At 48.3% G+C, this 18,032-nt stretch overlaps 1 protein-coding gene across 4 annotated transcripts in view; it reads right to left on the minus strand.

Annotated features, from left to right (window-relative positions):
• The window catches only part of TRIO (trio Rho guanine nucleotide exchange factor), a 363,130-nt gene that overhangs the window by 96,565 nt on the left and 248,533 nt on the right, over window positions 1–18,032 (minus strand). For all 4 annotated transcript variants that reach the window (XM_055555138.1, XM_055555137.1, XM_055555139.1 and 1 more), the window contains 6 exons: window positions 17,208–17,300; window positions 14,675–14,786; window positions 12,856–13,046; window positions 10,814–10,915; window positions 6,321–6,463; window positions 5,622–5,721 (listed from right to left, as the gene is read on the minus strand). In XM_055555138.1, coding sequence (XP_055411113.1) covers window positions 5,622–5,721; window positions 6,321–6,463; window positions 10,814–10,915; window positions 12,856–13,046; window positions 14,675–14,786; window positions 17,208–17,300 — 741 coding nt within the window. The remainder of the gene's footprint in view (window positions 1–5,621; window positions 5,722–6,320; window positions 6,464–10,813; window positions 10,916–12,855; window positions 13,047–14,674; window positions 14,787–17,207; window positions 17,301–18,032) is intronic.

An 18,032-nucleotide genomic window follows, 5' to 3' on the forward strand; every position in this document is an offset into this window, starting at 1 on the left:
AGCCCTGGAGTGGGGAGCAGTATTGTCCGCTTTTACAGATGAGGAAACAGGTGCAGAGGCTGCTGAGAAGCAGAGCTCAGAGGCCTGGCTGGGGAGGCTCACCCTGCTCAGTCATGTCTGACTCTTTACAACCCCATGGACTGTAACCCGCCAGGCTCCTCGGTCCATGGAATTCTCCAGGCACGAATACTGGAGTGGGTTGCCATTTCCTCCTCCAGGGAATCTTCCCTGACCCAGGGATTGAACCTGCGTCTCCTGCACTGCAGGCAGATCCTTTACCGTCTGAGCCACCAGGGAAGCCCAATCATCTGCTGCTGGTCATTAAAGACTTTGCTTACCCTACTCTTGTTACCGTCTGGGCAGAGTCAGGACTCTGATGCCTGGGAACTGAAACTATGTGCTGTCAATGGAAAGGCTTCTGGATGGAGTGACTCAATTTCATGCCTACGTGGGCAAACCTACAAGAGGCCCTGGGAGGTTCTGGCAAACCCAGCCCATGGGGCAGAATCTCTGAGTCAAGGCTGCCTCTTGCTTCTAGCAGCTTCGGGCAGAGGGGAGAGCATGAGCTTAAGGGGATTGGCACATAGGCCAGGGATGTGACCAGTGAGGCTGAATGCAAGCGGGAGGCGCTTCCTAAGTAGGCTGGATGCAGTTTTCCTTTCTTAAAAACATGAATCCAGCCACATTTTAAAACATACCGGCATTAATTACTTTACATGCTGCCGCAGTACTACAATCTGTGTAAACCTGTCCAAGTTCCTACAGTGGAGACTGTCGCTTCCCAGAGGTTCATTGACTTTTTAAACTGCATAAAATTTCATATCCCCAACGTAGCACTAAATACACTTCATGAAAAATAACTGAAACCATTTATTTTTCTAAATGTGTGGACTTACACATTCACATCCCAAGCTTAGGGCAGAGCATGCCAAGTACCAATCTCAAGTGAATGTCTCGCTCATTACAAATAAGACCTGCATGGCCTTAGCCCTGAAGAAAGCTCACACCTGGCCTCTTGCTGGCCTGGGCCCCTTTCCCCCAGGCTGCCCTGGCTTGCCTTGGCTACTTTTTCCATCCCGACTTCAAGATGCTTTGTTCTATGCTGCTGCTGCTGCTAAGTCACTTCAGCCGTGTCCGACTCTGTGCGACCCCATAGATGGCAGCCCATCAGGCTCCTCCATCCCTGGCGTTCTCTAGGCAAGAACACTGGAGTGGGTTGCCATTTCGTTCTCCAATGCATGAAAGTGAAAAGTGAAAGTGAAGTCGCTCAGTCGTGCCCGACTACTAGCAACCCCATGGACTGCAGCCTACCAGGCTCCTCCGTCCATGGGATTTTCCAGGCAAGAGTATTGGAGTGGGTTGCCATTGCCTTCTCCAGCTTTGTTCTATAGTAGCCTATATTTGACCCTCATATTTTTCTTTTTTCCTTATATATATACATTTTTGTTTTATGAAGCAATCCACAAGACTAATAAAGAGGACAGAAGGAAAAAAATATTAAAAGCTGCTTCTTTAATATGCTAAAAGTACTTAGCTTGTACTCAGCTTGAGTGTGAAATAACAGGGTGTAGAGTCGCCAGGTAATTAAATGCACATTTTGTTTCTGGCTCCCCACTCCACTGCTGGGTGGCCTGTGAGGGTCACCAGGCCTCCCTCGTCCCCTCGGTGCCCCGGAGGCTTTTCCTCCCTACCTCGGGGAGGCAAGCTCAGGACAAATGAGGTAAGAATCTGGCAAGCATCTGATGCCTTTGGAACCCAAATCATAATTTCATGAGATCGCTTTATCAGCACAATACCATTGAGATGAGCAGGAATCAGTGCTGAACTTACATCTGAGACAGAGAGATGGCCTATTTCAAAACCGACATTTCAAGGAAAGAAAGGTCCTCGTGGGGACCCGTGGTCTGCATCGGCTAACAGCATCCCCTGGAAAGCGGGGGTCTCCAGCAGCCCCTCCTTCACAGACTCATAACCTTCTGCGCCTCGTCTGAGAGTCACTACGGCACTGGGCAGATAACTTTTCCTCAAGAATTCTCCAAGAGGCCAAGTCAAAAACATCCCCCCACCCAGTTTCTGAAAGGGAACCAAACTCCATGATAACAACTAACTCATAACAGACATCGTAAATGAGGTCCAAGAGGCAGAATATGGTTAAGTAATTGTGCTTGCCAGATCTATCTGCCTCTGTCAGCAGAGGCTGTTTAAACTTGAAATATGGAGGGTGGGAAGAACCTCGATACATACGAAAAGTTAACTGCCTCAGAGATAAGAGGAGGGTTTTCTGGTTAAGCCCAGTTTAGCACAACAGCGCATTTTACAAACTGATGCAGAAAAGGAGGCCGTTTCCTAAATGTATCCCCCCAAGTCATCGACTGACCCTGAAATGTTCTATGGGAGAAGTACAGACAGGGAGATGGCTGCAAGAAGAAGGCGGAGAACATGTGTGCAGGCACATGTGTGTGTGGTTGCAGACACGGGCCGTGCCCTGTATGAGGCTCCAGGGGTGCGGCCCCTCCAAACCCCACACTCGGAAGCATCCACGCGGCTTGTTCTCCTCAGTGCAGAGCCCAGAGTGGAGGGAGACAAGCCCCTGCAGCTCCACGGCCTGAGGAGGACATGTCAGCCCTTTCACGTACTTCTGAGCCTACTGAAGACCTGTAGCCTCAATGAGGGGCATTAAATACACGCCACCTGCACTTCAGTCAACAGCTTTGGCGTGTCACTGCCCATGCTTCAGGGTCACGAGGACATTAGGCTGAGAATGAGGCCACCGCCTCCGCAGCCCTGGGGGCACGGGTGGAGGACTGACTACAGGCCGCCTCACAGAAGTGGCCCTGGGAGAGGGTGGGGGCTTCTGAGCCAAGGAAGGGAGTTCAGAGATTGGGTATGAGAGGCGGTAAACCAAAACTGGTGAATTGCCTTCAGGGATAAAATACTTAAGAGGCGGCTCTTTAATAATTCTAATACCCCAATAGATCCCCAGTGTAAAATGACTAATTTCTGCAAACCCATGCTTTTGTGAGTGGTTGATTCCTTCCCTCTCATAAGGTACTAGAACTTGCTGCCTTAAAAGCAACAGTTCCTAGGATAATGCGCCTTATTTTTTCTACAGGAGCTGTGCAGGCTCGATTCTGAGTTCCTAGAACAAGTGAACAAGTTCCAAGCAGAACAAGTGAACCCTTCCTAACTCCAGGATGGAGCTTTATTTCTGAGGTAAACCTGTGGACTCCAGTCAACTGCAGGTCAGAGGACGGGGCCCCCGGTTTTGTGGGGGGCTAGAGGCATTGCCTGGTGCCGGGCAGCTGTACTTCAAAGTCGGGGGCTGGAGAACTAGGAGCCCCCCTTACCAGGTGCAGGGATTACTTCCGAACTCTCACCACCACCCATCCAGACAGAAACCACCAGAGAGAAACAAAGTTGCCTTTCTTCTAAAACCAATCTCTGGAAAACACCTTAACATCCTTTCCAAAAGGCAGAACTTTTTACACTTAGGTTTCTCTGGCAATTTCACTCAAATATCTTATTTTTAGAATAGACTTTACATACACACGTATATATGAATAGCTAGCCCCTTGTTTTTATAGAATCTTAGTTCCCGGTCCAGGGATTGAACCTACGCCCTCGGCAGGGAAAGCACTGCGTTGACACCGGGCCGCTAGGGAATTCCCTAAGGACACTTACAAACTCAGATTAACACAGACCAGATCCATTAGAGAATGTCCGGTAAGACTGTGAGTTTGGGGCCTGGTGGGCCCCCAGCGGGGGTGTGATGCTCAGTCAGCCTCGGGGGGTCTGTGAGTGGGTCTGGATGAAGGCGGCTGGTCCCCTCTGCATGAGCCTCGGTTATTTCGAACTTTTCCTTCAGGTGGAAGTCTTGTGCCACTATTTAGATAACCTAATTACCTCAATTTTTTTTTTTTTTTTAAGAAAATACTCAGGATTACTCTAAAGAAAAATGCCCAAGTTCAATTTATTTTCTTAACCGCAAGACTACGGGTGGGGCTGCAGAGAGAGGCTATTAGGCACCGAATGCATGAACAGCTCATTTATCTTATTCCTCGTTATTACCACTGGCGAGAAATACTTGCTGAATGTAATACACTGAGCTGGGAACAAAATCAAATGAGACACTTTTTTTTTGTTCTCCAATCCTGATACTCAAAGCAGTCTAAGTTCTGGGACTTATTACTTAGTGAAGTCAAAAAGGAGGTTGGGAAAGAGCTAATTACTCGAATTAGAAGGATTCTGAAAAAATGAAAGTGGTGAGGAAAACATTTTTAAACCTACTTACTTCTGTCCTGGAAACAACAGTCAATACCGTGAATTCTTCTGCAAAGCTGAGTGAGAAAAGAGCCACGTCTGGGCCCCTGAGACCAGCTGCTGGGCTCTCTCCTCTGACAGCAGTCGCTCCCTAGAGACGGGAGGTCGGGGCGGGGAGTGGGCTGTCGCTGAGCGCAGACAGACCCTAGATCCTGGGACTAAGGACCCGCGTGGGGAAGTCCAGGGTCAAACAGGGAGAAACTACCTAGGAATCCTGAACCGATGGCAAGATCAAGGAAGCCCCCGAGTGAGTGAGTGGAAGTCGCTCAGTCGTGTCTGACTCTTTGCGACCCCATGGACTGTATGGTCCATGGAATCCTCTAGGCCTGAATACTGAAGAAGGCTTTCCCTTCCTCAGGTGATTTTCCCAACCCAGGGATCGAACCCAGATCTCCCACATTGCAGGCAGATTCTTTACCAGCTAAGCCACCAGGGGAGCCCAAGAATACTAGAGTGGGTAACCTATCCCCTTCTCCAGCGGATCTTCCCAACCCAGGAATCGAACCGGCGTCTCCTGCATTGCGGGCGGACTCTTTCCCAACTGAGCTATGACGGAAGCCCAACGAAACTCCTACTTGCTGTTAAATAATTTGTTTCAAGAACCTGGTCTGGTCCTCTAGCAAGGGAACCAGGCAGGTGTTCCTCTTGGTAGGGACAGAGGCCTCTGTGGACACCGGCGCCCTCCGCTGGCTTTGCAGGGTCCTCTAGTCACCTGTGTATCACATAAGCCCAGGCGTCCAGCTTCTCCTATCGGTTTGTTTTGTAGGTTTATTGATTTTATCAAGACAGGATCATGGGACTCTGTAGGCCACTGCTGTAGAAGGTGAATCTAGACTTCTCTGATGCACATCAGACCCTCCCTCCTGGTGGTCAGCATGGGTGCAGGCCCAGCCTGGGGCCTCCTGGTGGTCAGTGCATGGTCACGCAAGGCCTCGCCCACCCTCTGCAGATGCCACTGCTCCTGCTTCAGTCAGAGCAGCCCCGCTTTTATGCACCAGGGCTCTGTGTAAGATTTAATGTCAGACAATAGGGTCTTCTGCTTGATATAAAATAAAAAAGCTTAAACACACATCCTTAGGACACTCGCACAGAGAACCATGCAACAGCACTGGAGAAGATGAATGATTGTTTCCTGAATCCTCAGGGTTCAAGTCCTCTCATCCTGACACTCCGTCTTTGCTCCTGGCACCCCTCGTAACCCATGGCAACTGTCTGAAACGCTGATGAGAAACTGTCCTTTATCAACAAACCAGAGACTGGCTACACGCGCCTCCCCCAAGAAAGGGCCAGCTCCCGCTCACCTTGTCACTGTCCAGCGTGTTCTGAGACGTCCGGGAGGCGATGGAAATCGTATCGGGCTGGCTGCTGCCGTCTCCTTGGCTGTCCAAATCCTCTCCATCCCTGGAGACACAAAGATGCAGATTCCTGACACTGCTGGGCCTGCGCCTCAAGACTGGTGACGAGTGTCCATTGGACAGTGGACACAGAACAGATGTGTTCAAAGAAGTGGGAATCGGTCTGTATGACTGCGGCTGATATTAACATTGATGACGGCCGATCACTCTTCAGTGAGGACAGGCTTTGGGCTGGACCCTGGGCTGTGTGTCTACCACCTACCACTGCACTTAGTTCTCCCGGTGATCAAATACAGCCGAAATGGTCAGTGCCATCTTAGAGACGAGAAGCTAACGCGTGTAGATGCTACACAACTCGTCCGAGGTCACAGGCACTATTCGCACATGCACACGGATTAACGGCTGGAAAAGGAAGAGAGAACTAGGGATGTGCATGTAGACTTTCACTGGCTTTAAGGTGAAGGAGGCTGTTGTCTTGATGAAGCCATTTCATTAGGAAGAATGATGCTATGTGTGAATTGTATTTAAAAAGAACATTCCTCAAAATGTTTGAGAAAAATGATTTCTGAAAACTAGTAAGTTAACATTGCCTTGTTACTGCCCTTAAATAAACACCAACTTGGAAAAATGAACCCAGACACTGACCTCCTTCCCTTCTGTCTCGTGGCTGGAGCCGTTTTTGGGATGTGGATGGGCTCCTTCAGGGCTCCTTTCAGGTGGATGGTCCTCTCCTGGATCACCTCCCGGATATGCTTGATCCAGTCCTGCTTGTTCTCGATACTGGAGGCCTGGACAGAGGGTGAGAACTGGTCAGGGTGCTGCGCTGACCACACTCAGGTGCCCGCATTCCGTGAGTTGTTCATTTAAAACGTAACTTTTCAGTAGAAAAGCAACCATATTCTGTATTTAATGTGCCACCCAATAAATGACCCTAATTTTGAACATTCTGTCATCTGGACCGTTTTCATTCTGTATAGCATTGATGATATTCCAGATCTCTGAATAGTCTAGCAATCGATCACTCCCCAGCCCCAAGACTTTTTAAGCAGCCTTGGGTAAATTCTAGGAAAACAGAGCTGCCCCCAAACCCAAATGTCCTGAGGTCCTTTAGACAGACAAGTGGCCCGTGGCCCTTGGAGCACCAGGAGCAACCTGAACCAGCGGCCCCCAACCCCATCCATCTTGCCACCTCACCCCTTGGACTCACGATCAACAGGTGCAGCTGCACCGATTCTCCACTTGCACCCGTTCCCCACCCCCACTCACAGCCTGTGGAGTCGAGGCCTCCCTAATCCTCCTGCCGTAAAGGAGGACCCGCAGCCTGGACATGTTAGAAATGTACCCAAAGGTCACAATGCCAGCAGGTGAAGAGGCCAGGATTCCTGGGGGTGGACATCCACACACACCCATCCCCTCAAACTCTGCCTGAATCCACCATGCGTTAGGCCGCTAGGATAAACCAGGGCAGCCTACTGTAGCCAGTGACATATGGTGGACTTCCCTCAACTCCACTGCATCGCTGGACCAAGGTTCTCTGGAAAGGACACAGCACAGACACTCAACAGGCACTGACTGAATGCACGCATATGGCATCAGAGTTTCCAGATTTTTCTTTCACGGTGCCTCAAAGGAGATAGGGTTTTTGTTTTTGTTTTTTCTTTCCCCCTCCCTTTTTACATGACCTGGGCCTTAGCAACAGTTTTTAATTTCCTTACGGAAAACATCCACCTCCTATGATATAAGCATAATTCCCTGAGAATGATTACAACAATCGTCAGTGGGACGATGCATGAGATCAGGCAGGGAGGGGAACCCAAGCATTTTCTCATGGTGGACCTTGTTTTTGTCAAGCCCCATGCTGGGAAAAGAAATTAAGACTGAGAACTCTCTTTCTAAATAACATATTTTAACTGGAGGATGTGTCTTTTCAGTTGAGGGAAAATTGAGGGAAATAAATGAAGGACAGAAGGAGCCTCTTGCTTCTCTTCCCAGATCCGAGGCCAGGAGAGCAGTAAAACCCACCTCTCCTGGGGAGGGAGGCAGAAAGATTAGGCAGCTGGGGAGTCTGTGCATTAAGTAAGTGTCTCAGGATGGAAACCGTGAACGGTACGGAACTGTTGGAATTTACACGCCTGATACAGATGTTTGGGAGGTTAAACAAAGGGAAGTGACTGAGCAAGAACATCTGGCAGGGTTTCAACCGCAGAAGGGACCCATACCACGGTTCAGCAATAAAGAGGATCCCAGTCATTTAAATAAAGCAAGCCGAGTATTACATTTATGGAGAGCAATTCTCCTAACCTTGAAGAAATTAAACGCGGAAAAAAAGGTACCAATTTTTCAGAAACGGTAAAACCAAGATAACGCAGCTGGAGGACTAAGTAAACCAGTCAATCCTACAGGAAATCAACCCTGAATATTCATTCACTGGAAGGACAGATGCGGAAAGTGAAACTCCAATACTTTGGCCTCCTGATGCAAAGAGCCAACTCACTGGAAAAAGACCATGATGCTGGGAAAGATTGAAGGCAGGAGGAGAAGCGGGCAACAGAGGATGAGACAGCTGGATGGCATCATCGACTCAAGGGGCCACGGGCCGCTTGTCTGCCTAAAGGACACGAGTTTGAGAAACTCTGGGGGACAGGAGAAGGCAGGGAAGCCTGGCATGCGGTGGTCCCGGGGTCACAGAGAGTTGGACACAGCTTAGCATCTGAATGACAACAAAGGTCCCACTTGGTTAGGAGAAGAGAAAAACCTGTTTCATACTCTCAGTAGTCTCAATCTGTTTAGGAAAGGATTTAGAAATAAACTTCTCCTTTTCAGACCATAAAAGTGAAAAACGGTCATAATTTTGTGCTACAGCTACTAGGCCGTCGCCTCCACCGCCGTGGCCACGGTCACTGTCGCCACGGCTGCCACTGGGCCGCCCTGGCGACCATGACAGTGGCGTGGGAGAGACCCAGGCTCAAGCCCCGGGCCAGGAAGATCCCCCGGGGAAGGGAATGGCCACCCACTCCAGCATTCTTGCCTGGAGGACTTCATGGACAGAGGAGCCTGGCGGGCTACAGTCCCTGGGGCTGCAAAGAGTCACACACGACTGAGTGATTGAGTTTCAGTTTCTCACCACCACCGCCACCATCTCCCGCTTCCCTGGTGGCTCAGCTGGTCAAGAGTCCACCTGCAATATTAGAGACCTGGGTTCGATCCCTGGGTTGGGAAGATCCCCTGGAGGAGGGAACAGCTACCCACTCTAGTATTCTGGCCTCCAGGACTATACAGTCCATGGGGTCGCAACGAGTCAGACATGACTGGGCAACTTGCACTTCACACCACCATCTACACCCTCACCACCACTTATACCGTAACTACCACCACCGTTAAAATATCCCCCTCCTCCACCATCCCTACCACTGTCTACATCCTCACCACCATCTATCGCATCACCACCACCCCCTCTACCAACATCTACACCCCCACTACCATCTATACCATAACTACCATCATCAGTGCTAAAATATCCACCAATACCTACACGACCACCACCAGCACCTACACCCTCACCACCATCTCTACCACTGTCTACACCCTCACGAACTATACAATAACCACATCACACCACTGCTAAAATATCTACCACTACCTACACGACCACCACCACCACCTCCACCATCACCACCTCCACCACCATCTATGCCATAACCACCATCACCAAGCAATCTCTGAAATTACTAAGGACATCATTTCCTTTAGTCTCTTGCTAGAAGTCAGAAAAATACTACCCCAAATTCCCTAGAAAACAAACTTTCATTTGGTAAAGCCTATAGGAAATGTGACTGTTCAACTGCATCATGGGTATTTCACTTAGGACATAATAAATATGGCTAAATAATAACATATCTGACTAAAATATCTGGCATGATTTCTCAGATGCACCCTTGGGCGTTTGTCACTGCAGCTAATCTGGGGAAACACTCAACCAAAGTTGGAAGTTTTCAGGTCTTGAATATACCTTGAAATTCTAATATCTAGCTATCAGTGCAATTTATATTTTATAGGGCTTTATGCCAGGACTAACAAGAAAAATACATTCGGTTGGTAATTATATATTCATTGCAAAACAATCCATCATTTCCATGTGAATAAACACCTTAGGAACACAATGGATTCCATAGTCAGCGGACACTCTATATGAGTGCAGTATAGTTGAATAACTCATAGTCGCTGGAAATACCGTAGAGAGATGAAAAGGAATGTAGAAGACAAAATCACTGACATGCAAGTCCACACACCAGAGGCCCATTAAGCTGCTGGCTCACCTCCCAATATTCTACAAATCTTCAGCTACATCTGCCCCCAAACATCCTGAAGTTTCTTATGGTCTTTCCAGACAGCTCAAAAAGACAGTTCCATCTGTATTTTCTTAAACATGGGAGGAGGGAAGTCCCTAAGACATCCTTAGAGTCCTCCATCATTCCTAGGAGAGGTCAGTATAATCAAAACAGAGTTCAAATCAAATATTCAAAGATATATTCCTCTCTCAAAGACTATATATTCAAAAACAACCTCAGTGTTTATGAACACTTCAAATGATAACATACCAAACCCTGTACCTGATTATGCCCCCCGCCCTTCTCTGTTTCCAAACTAGAAAGTCAAAGGGTCTAGGACCCCATAGAGATTCTGGGCACGTTCAGCCTTGAAAGTGTCAAAAGGCCCTCGCAGATGCATCGATGCCTATTTTCCTCTGGAAACCAGAGGTCAAGTGTACAATGGGAGCTACTGGTCCATAGCTCCCTCCTTTTGTACCTCGACTTGCTATATCTCTTAAACAATCACCCTGGATAAATACTCACTTAAAAACAACACTCTATAAGACCGGAAGCATGGAGAAGATGAGAAAGACCTTTCTCCATGTGATCTTTTGTAGGCAGCAAAAGTTTAGCTCAAGATACTGCACCACTAGAATACCACACTGGGTTCATCTTACTGTTCTTTCTGTGGTGATCGCCAAGCTTAGGGGCCACCAAGGGAACAAAAAGAAGGACACGACAGCCTGTTTCAACAACAGGAAAAGGCACACGTGTAACAGATATGGTGAACGTGTCACAGAGCGCATTCCCCAGCTCCAGTGGACGTACCTTAAGGACAATCTTATTATCTGAAGTTGGTGTCCTCCCCACCCACAGTGCGAATTTGCAAGGGTCTCCTTCAACGTGCTCTGTGACACCCAGCTCTGAGGTCTGGAGAAAAAAAGACAATTACATGATTAGGTGGGATACAGAACAGAGAGCGAGGAAGTCATCTTTGGTGACTCGTGGTCAAGCTGCATTGTAATGACACAGTTTGTTTACGCTGATACACAGCCCTTGGGTCTCACTTCAGTTCAAATGAGGACATTTTGTTCTTAGGCTACCCAAGATTGGCTTCATCTCTTTCGCTTCCTCTGAGTACTTCTACCTGGAAATCCTGATGCAGGTCAACAGGCCAAGTCAGAAAAACCAAAATAGCTGAAAACTCTTATTATCTGGAAAATCAAGAGTTGACTATTTTCAGCCTTGTAAACACTAAGATGAGTCTGTCCTAGTTGTGACCAAGCTGCCGCCATGAATCTTCATTATCGAAGCAACTTCACAGAAGACAAATGGTACTTTAAAGCTCAGTTATTTTCCAATGTGCTTATCAACAGCATTAATGTACAGTAGTTCACCAATCATTTTAAGGGCAAAGAGACAAACTTTCTGTCTGTAGTTACATGCATTTGCAGGGGTGGAGATACAGGTCAACATCTTCATCCCCCCTTCAATAATCAGGTTCATCCCAATGCATTCTCTCCCTTCCAGCAAGGGAAATGATTCATAATCTGGTCTCTGAGAGAACCTTAACTTTTAAAAGATAAATTAAGTGAAGATGTATCAGCTTCTAAAACAGACCAGAGTGGTCTCTAAGGACTGATTAAAGCCAGCTAGTGAAATGGCTAGCCAGGAATGCTGCATTTTTTCTCTGCAGTTACAATATGATCTAAAATGATGTCAGGCAGGCTGTGGTCCAAAAGACAATCTCAAGCAGGACACAAGCCAAGGAAAATGGTATGAAAGCCATTAGCTTGAATGTGTAAACTCCAGGTGATTATTAAGATTTCTACGCTTGGTCGTATTCTATTGTTCCAGGACTTTGATTAACATGAGGCTATCACAAAAATGTGTAAGTTGTCCAAATTCCAAGTTTCTACCAACATGTATAAGTGATCTGCCACATCTGGTGAAGAAACTGAATTCTCCTGCACTTTCTGTTCTCCAACAGTGATTTTTCCTCCCCCTGCCTGACCCTGCCCAGAAATTCTGTGTCGAGAGCCCTCTGAGGTATTGCCCGTGAAGGGGAGGCAGAGCTCAGGGAACCCGGAAGTTGACACCCGCTCAAGACTTTTCTGAGCATTGACTCGTGGTTTATAGAGACTTGGGTGGGGCTGCTACCTGTGGAAAAAAGAACCAGGTTATGTCTCTCTTGCCAGGAAGTACATGACAAGTTAAAGGTAAATGCATCGCTGTGTCTGTCAAGCATGGCAGAGAGGCTGTCTCTGGGTGGAAGTCGGGGGATGGAGGGCATGTGGATCTTTAAAGTGATTTTGCTTATACAATTTTCTCTAATAATCATATTTTGCTGCTGTAATGAACCGCTAAGATCATCTATTTTTCTTAAATTTATTTTTAATGAAAAAAGTCAAGCTTCCTCATTAAGAGCCCACAGTAAGACACCTGTAAGGCTGCTTAAAGGCTGCTTAAGTAAATTCCAATGCTGGTGAATGAAACATTATAATGATGTGAGAACTTACTTAACCACAATCTGATATGCATGATTTATCTATAAAGCTAGTTAAGGCACCCAGGAGATAAATAATTTAATTTCACTTATAAAGTGTTCTCTTATCCCGCAGTTAGATCTTACATAATTTAGAAAAAACCAAGTTTCCTAAACTTAGGGATGTTGACACTCACAAGCACCCTCTAGTGGATTCAGGAATGTTAGAATTTCCCTGAAGATGAAAAGGGGACAATTTCAGATGATAGTTTAGAACAGTTTGGGAGGTTAAAACCGAAGGCAACCAACGCTAATTTTTCTCTACCCATAAAAAAACTGCAATTGTGTCACCTTTAAACTTACAATTCTGAAGGCCTGTACTTACAAACAATTTGCTTTTATAAAGGTACTTGCTTCTGCCACTGGAATCTTTTACTTCTTTACTAAACACCAAGGACATCTCAAACAGGAAGAGATGCCGCTCACGGCCCTTTCGGATTAAGGTTTTGGGGTCCCACACTTGGAAGGATTCCTGCAGGATCAGCTCTCCCTGAGACTCAATGTTCTCGTCGAACCCTAGGACGTGAAGAAAAGGCACCGTCAATTGAAAGGAAATTAACAACGATGCAGGAGACTGTGTTGCGGCTGCTTAAACATTTGTAAAAGGCCCGTCAATTAAATCCCAGATGAGAGTTTCCCATCTGGGCCCCGGGCTCCAGTCTCCCTAGCACTGACAGAGGATAATTCTTCCTAGAAGACAGCCTTGCATGTATTCCGCACCCCGTTTAAAACAAATGCAGCCTTATTCTGCAAGTCCTCCTTCTTCACCACGTGAGACCTGCTTCAAGCACCCTGTCCCTCAGTGTCCCTCCCACACTGCTTTCCACACTGCTCGCAGCTTTCCTCCCAGCTGCCCCATCCAGGATGGCTCACCGACCCCGACCCCCGACCCCCGACCCCCAACTTCCACTCTACGTCCTGAGCCTCGGCTTCCTCAGCCCGGAACGTCCTTCCTGGACTGCTCTCTGCAGTCCCAGCGTTTCTTCCAGACCCTTGTCTGGCCTTCCTCCTGGGAGACATCCCTGGTTCCCTGAGGAATTCTCTCTCCTTTAGACACAAAGCTGTTGAAGTGAGTCAGTGGCGCTCTGGGCGCGCGGGATGGCTCTCACCGCTGCTGTCTCTTCATGGCGTGGCGGATGCGGGGCAGGGGCGGCTAGTGATCTCCTGCCCTCTCTACCAGCAGAAGCCCCACCGTCTCCGTGGCCGCTCAAGCCAGCCTGCATCTCCCAGCATCCTGTGGGCTGGGGCAGCCACAGCCACGCCCACCTATGCCCGGGGCCGCGTCTGCCCTGAGCGCTGGCCCCCTCCCCTGCGGCCTGCCAGATGGGAGGTGAACAGGGCCTTGACACACCCTGCACACCTGGCCACCCAGAACAACACTGGAGGAGTGGAGAGAGAGATCGGCCAGAGAGAGCCGGAGGCCCAGTGACCCCATGAGGGCTGCCCGCCCGCTCAGGATTTTACATCAGAGGAAGAAAGGCGTTCTGGCTTGGCCCCTGATTCTGAGGGGATGGGGTGTCTCTGCAACAATCGGGAGTGTCTCTGCCGTCACCGGTAAAACGGTTCAATGCAGCCGACGGTGACGACACAGGCCAGCACGAGCTTTGGGGCCGGAGTACTGCTTAAAATAACTCTTGAGTAACCTGACAGTAAGAGTTAAGCTATTACACAGAAAGAGCTTTCTTAGACAGAAGCAGTCAGGGAAATTATGCTCATGATGATAATGTTTAATTAAGCATATTTATCCGATTCTCTCTTTACCACGCCGCACATCCGGCTCGGCTGCACGGGCAGGGAGGTGGTACCTGCTCCTGCAAGGCTCCAGCAGGTGATGCAGTGGATGGAGAGATGGGGAGGACACGAGCCCTGGGGGGACCATGCAATCCTGGGGGGCGGTGGGTCTACCTATCCTTCCACCTGTCCATCTACCACGGAGAGCAGGTGCTCCTGGGATGCAGAGCGGAGTGGCCGCAGACAGGCTTGTAATGACGGGGGAGCATGTCGTGAGCTCCTCGAGGGAAGCAACGAGACCAATTTTTGGAAAGAGAAGGCCCCGTGCCTGCACTGGTGACTCCTAACTGAGCATGGAGGGGCAAGGACATGGGGATGGGGGCGGAGCAGCGTCGGCGGGGCGGGGGGCCTACCTTCCAGCATGCTGAGGTGCATGGCGTCGTTGGCCCGCTTGGGCACACTGAGCATCACCTCCAGCCCGTCCTTGATCTCCCCTTTCCCTTCCTCGCAGCACGTGAGCAGCTCCTGTGGGAGACCAAGACCGCGAGATGTTCCACTAAGGAGGTCTTCACAGAAATCACAGAGTTTGTGAAAATCCATGACGTTCGTGGTAAGAACAGATGTGGTCAACTGGGGAGAGATTCTCATAAGGGAATGCAGGATAAATCTGAACTGCCTCTTTAGCCAGTGGATGGAAGGGTTTGTCCTGCTCAAGTCAGGATGTTTCTTAGGTTTCAGAGGAAACCAAATGCAGTCATAGTTGAAGATGAGTTTAGTGTACACGTTAACTACTGAGCCTCAAAAATGACAAACAATTTAATTAGGGTAGTAAAGCACAGTCACCTAGAGGTTACATTCGAAGGTGAAGTCAGAGTCCAGTGAGTCCTGCTCTGCTGGCCACAGGATCCAGTACGATCCTGAGCTCTATCTGCCTGCAATGCAGGAGACCCAGGTTCAATCCCTGGGTGGGGAAGATCCCCTGGCGAAGGGAACGTCACTCTACTCCACCCTTACTCTTGCCTGGAGAATCCCATGGACAGAGGTCTCTGGCGGGCTAAGCCCAGGGGACTGCAAAGAGTCGGACACAACTGAGCCACTAACACACACACAGTGTCCCCCTACTTTGGAGCTGCCCCGTCTCCAGCAGGAACTGCATGGCTGTCCAGGTTTCTATAGGGAAACACTTCTTCTCTGCGCTGGGATGTTCAGAAAGTGCTAATGACTGCAGGATGCCTCCCCAGGGAAATAACATTTCACATCTATGTAGGAGAATACTTGTCTTAGATGAGTGACAGCAAGGACCACAGAGTCACATTCTAGAGGGGGCCAAGGTATTTTCTCCCCAGTGTATTAATGACTGTTAGCAGTCAGCAACAACAGCTTTCTGTGTCCCATGTTCAGCAAGAGGGATGTGGCACTGCAGCTGGCTTTAACCGCACCCTGGAGGGTCTAGGGCAGTGGTCCCCATCCTTTTTGGCCCCAGGTTTTGTGGAAGACACTTTTCCCATGGACGAGAGTCGGGGGTGCGGGGCGGGCGGGGTGAGAAGAATGGTTTCGGGATGATTCAAGCACACTGCAATTATTGTGCACTTTATTCCTATGATCATTACATCAGCTCCACCTCAGATCATCAGCCATTAGATCCTGGAAGTTGGGGACCTCTGGTTTAGGGCAAAGCAGCTGCCCAACAGACCCCTGTTCTCATGGCCAGATGATGTGCACTGCTTATTCTGAGCCGCTTGGCATTAAGCGCTTTAAAACTGCCATGTGCTGAGGCTGAAAACCTCCTCGTTGGGGAGCTCAGCATAGCTCATGATTGCTCAATGGAAGAACCCCTGGGCAGAATCAAGTCAGGTTTATAAATTAAAGCAGCAGCTTAATAGTGAATGACTAGATGTGAGGTCACTGAGGCTGAGATCTTTACTAGAACCACATGTGAAAAACAAAAGCCATCAATCTTGAGGACACTAAGAGGTAAACTGCCTTTGCAGAATTAGAAATCAGAGGGCAAATGTGAATATAAACAACTTAGCTTCCTGACTTCTCTTGCACATTTATAGCAACCACATATTTCTGCTGTGGTGGTCATAAAATCCCCTAATGGGAATCTGACATTCTGAAAGTACAGGAGAGCTTTCTGATAGGAGAATGCCATAATGGGGTCCTGTCACAAAAGAATGTAGCCCCTTTGACTGCCTCTAGATTTGCTTTTTTTAAATTAACAACAACAAAAAGTCAATAAGGGTTTTGGACATTCAAAACTTCATCTTCTGTATCTCTTTTATATCCAGAAAAATTACAAGATCCCCTATTGTGTTAGGGCTGAACTGGGGACATAATCAGGTTCATGAAACAGTCTTACTGGGATAAATGGGTGTTGGGTACGTTCTGATGCTTAGTAACGTTCACCAGCTAAGGAAACAGTGGGGTAGAACATCATGAGGTGAAAGTTGTGAATCAGTTTTCTTGTAGCCAAGAAAATGTCAATTATATACAATAAATTCTGTAACAACTCTTACCACAAATTCTAAGGTTTGTTTGTTTATCATTGTATTGTCAAAACTAATTATTATTTGACTTTTACAAGTGCAACTTTAATTATAATTATTCATAACCAAAAAACAGCAAGGTCATTATGACAGAAATCATAGCAATGGCACTAAATCATCCAGAATCGGCACTAAATCATTCTCTTTCCTTTCTCAATCTTATGTTAGGGACTAATATCAGTCAGCAAAGGTCAGGTGCACAGTTAGGAAATCTACTCTTATTTACCTGATACACTGAGAAATCCGTCAGGGCAAAAAATGGCAATGGATTAAAAAATAAAATTAATTTGCTAGATGTTGTTTCAAAAACTTAGAGTACTTTAGATAAATAAAACAATGTCAAAGTGGCAACACACGATGTGTAACATTTTGTAGGTTGAAGATGCTTCATACATACTTTTAAAAGGAGCTGATATTTCGTTATTCGCTGAACCGGTTTAATAAGGTAGGAGGAGATGGAATTGGCTAATCCGTGCCGCTGCTGTATTTCCTGTATTCAAAAAAGGATACATACACCACTGGGAGGTCAGACAGGAGGAACTAAAAATCTACATTATTTACCCACATGATGAAATCACACAAACTACTTTTTCTATAAATATACAGAAATCACTATTGCTTCTTTTAATAAACTCAACATAAAAACAGCAAGTCTCAATCATTACTTTGAGCCCTGAAAACACAGGGTCTCCCCTGCACTACAGGCCTTCACGTGCAGAGGTCAAGCAGGGAGGCCGACCACTCCCCGGCCCGCCCTCTGGGCCATCACTGTGCCCGTCCCCGTGTGGCCATCATTGTGCCTGCCCCCCCCCCCCCCCCGGCTGTCACTGTGCCCGCCCCTGTGTGGCCATTACTGTGCCCCAACTCCTGGGCCCTCACTGTGCCCGCCCCCCGCCCCCCTCCCCCGGCCATCACTGTGCCCGCCCCCCTGGGCCATCACTGTGCCCGCCCCCTGGCCCTCACTGTGCCCCGTCCCCCATGGCTGTCACTGTGCCCGCCCCCTGGGGCCGTTGATGTGTCCACCCCCCTGGCCCTCACTGTGCCCCGTCCCCCATGGCTGTCACTGTGCCCGCCCTACGGTCAGACTCTCTGGCTATAGCTCCTGAAGCTCCAGCCACATGTGCACCCTTGTCACAGACCACATCCCAGCCCTCTCTACTGGAGGCTTCCTTCACCCTCACCATAAGAAACTCTCTCCTGTCTGCTCTCCTTTTCACAACAA

Source organism: Bubalus kerabau, chromosome 18 (genome assembly GCF_029407905.1).
Source record: "Bubalus kerabau isolate K-KA32 ecotype Philippines breed swamp buffalo chromosome 18, PCC_UOA_SB_1v2, whole genome shotgun sequence".
NCBI lineage: Eukaryota > Metazoa > Chordata > Mammalia > Artiodactyla > Bovidae > Bubalus > Bubalus kerabau.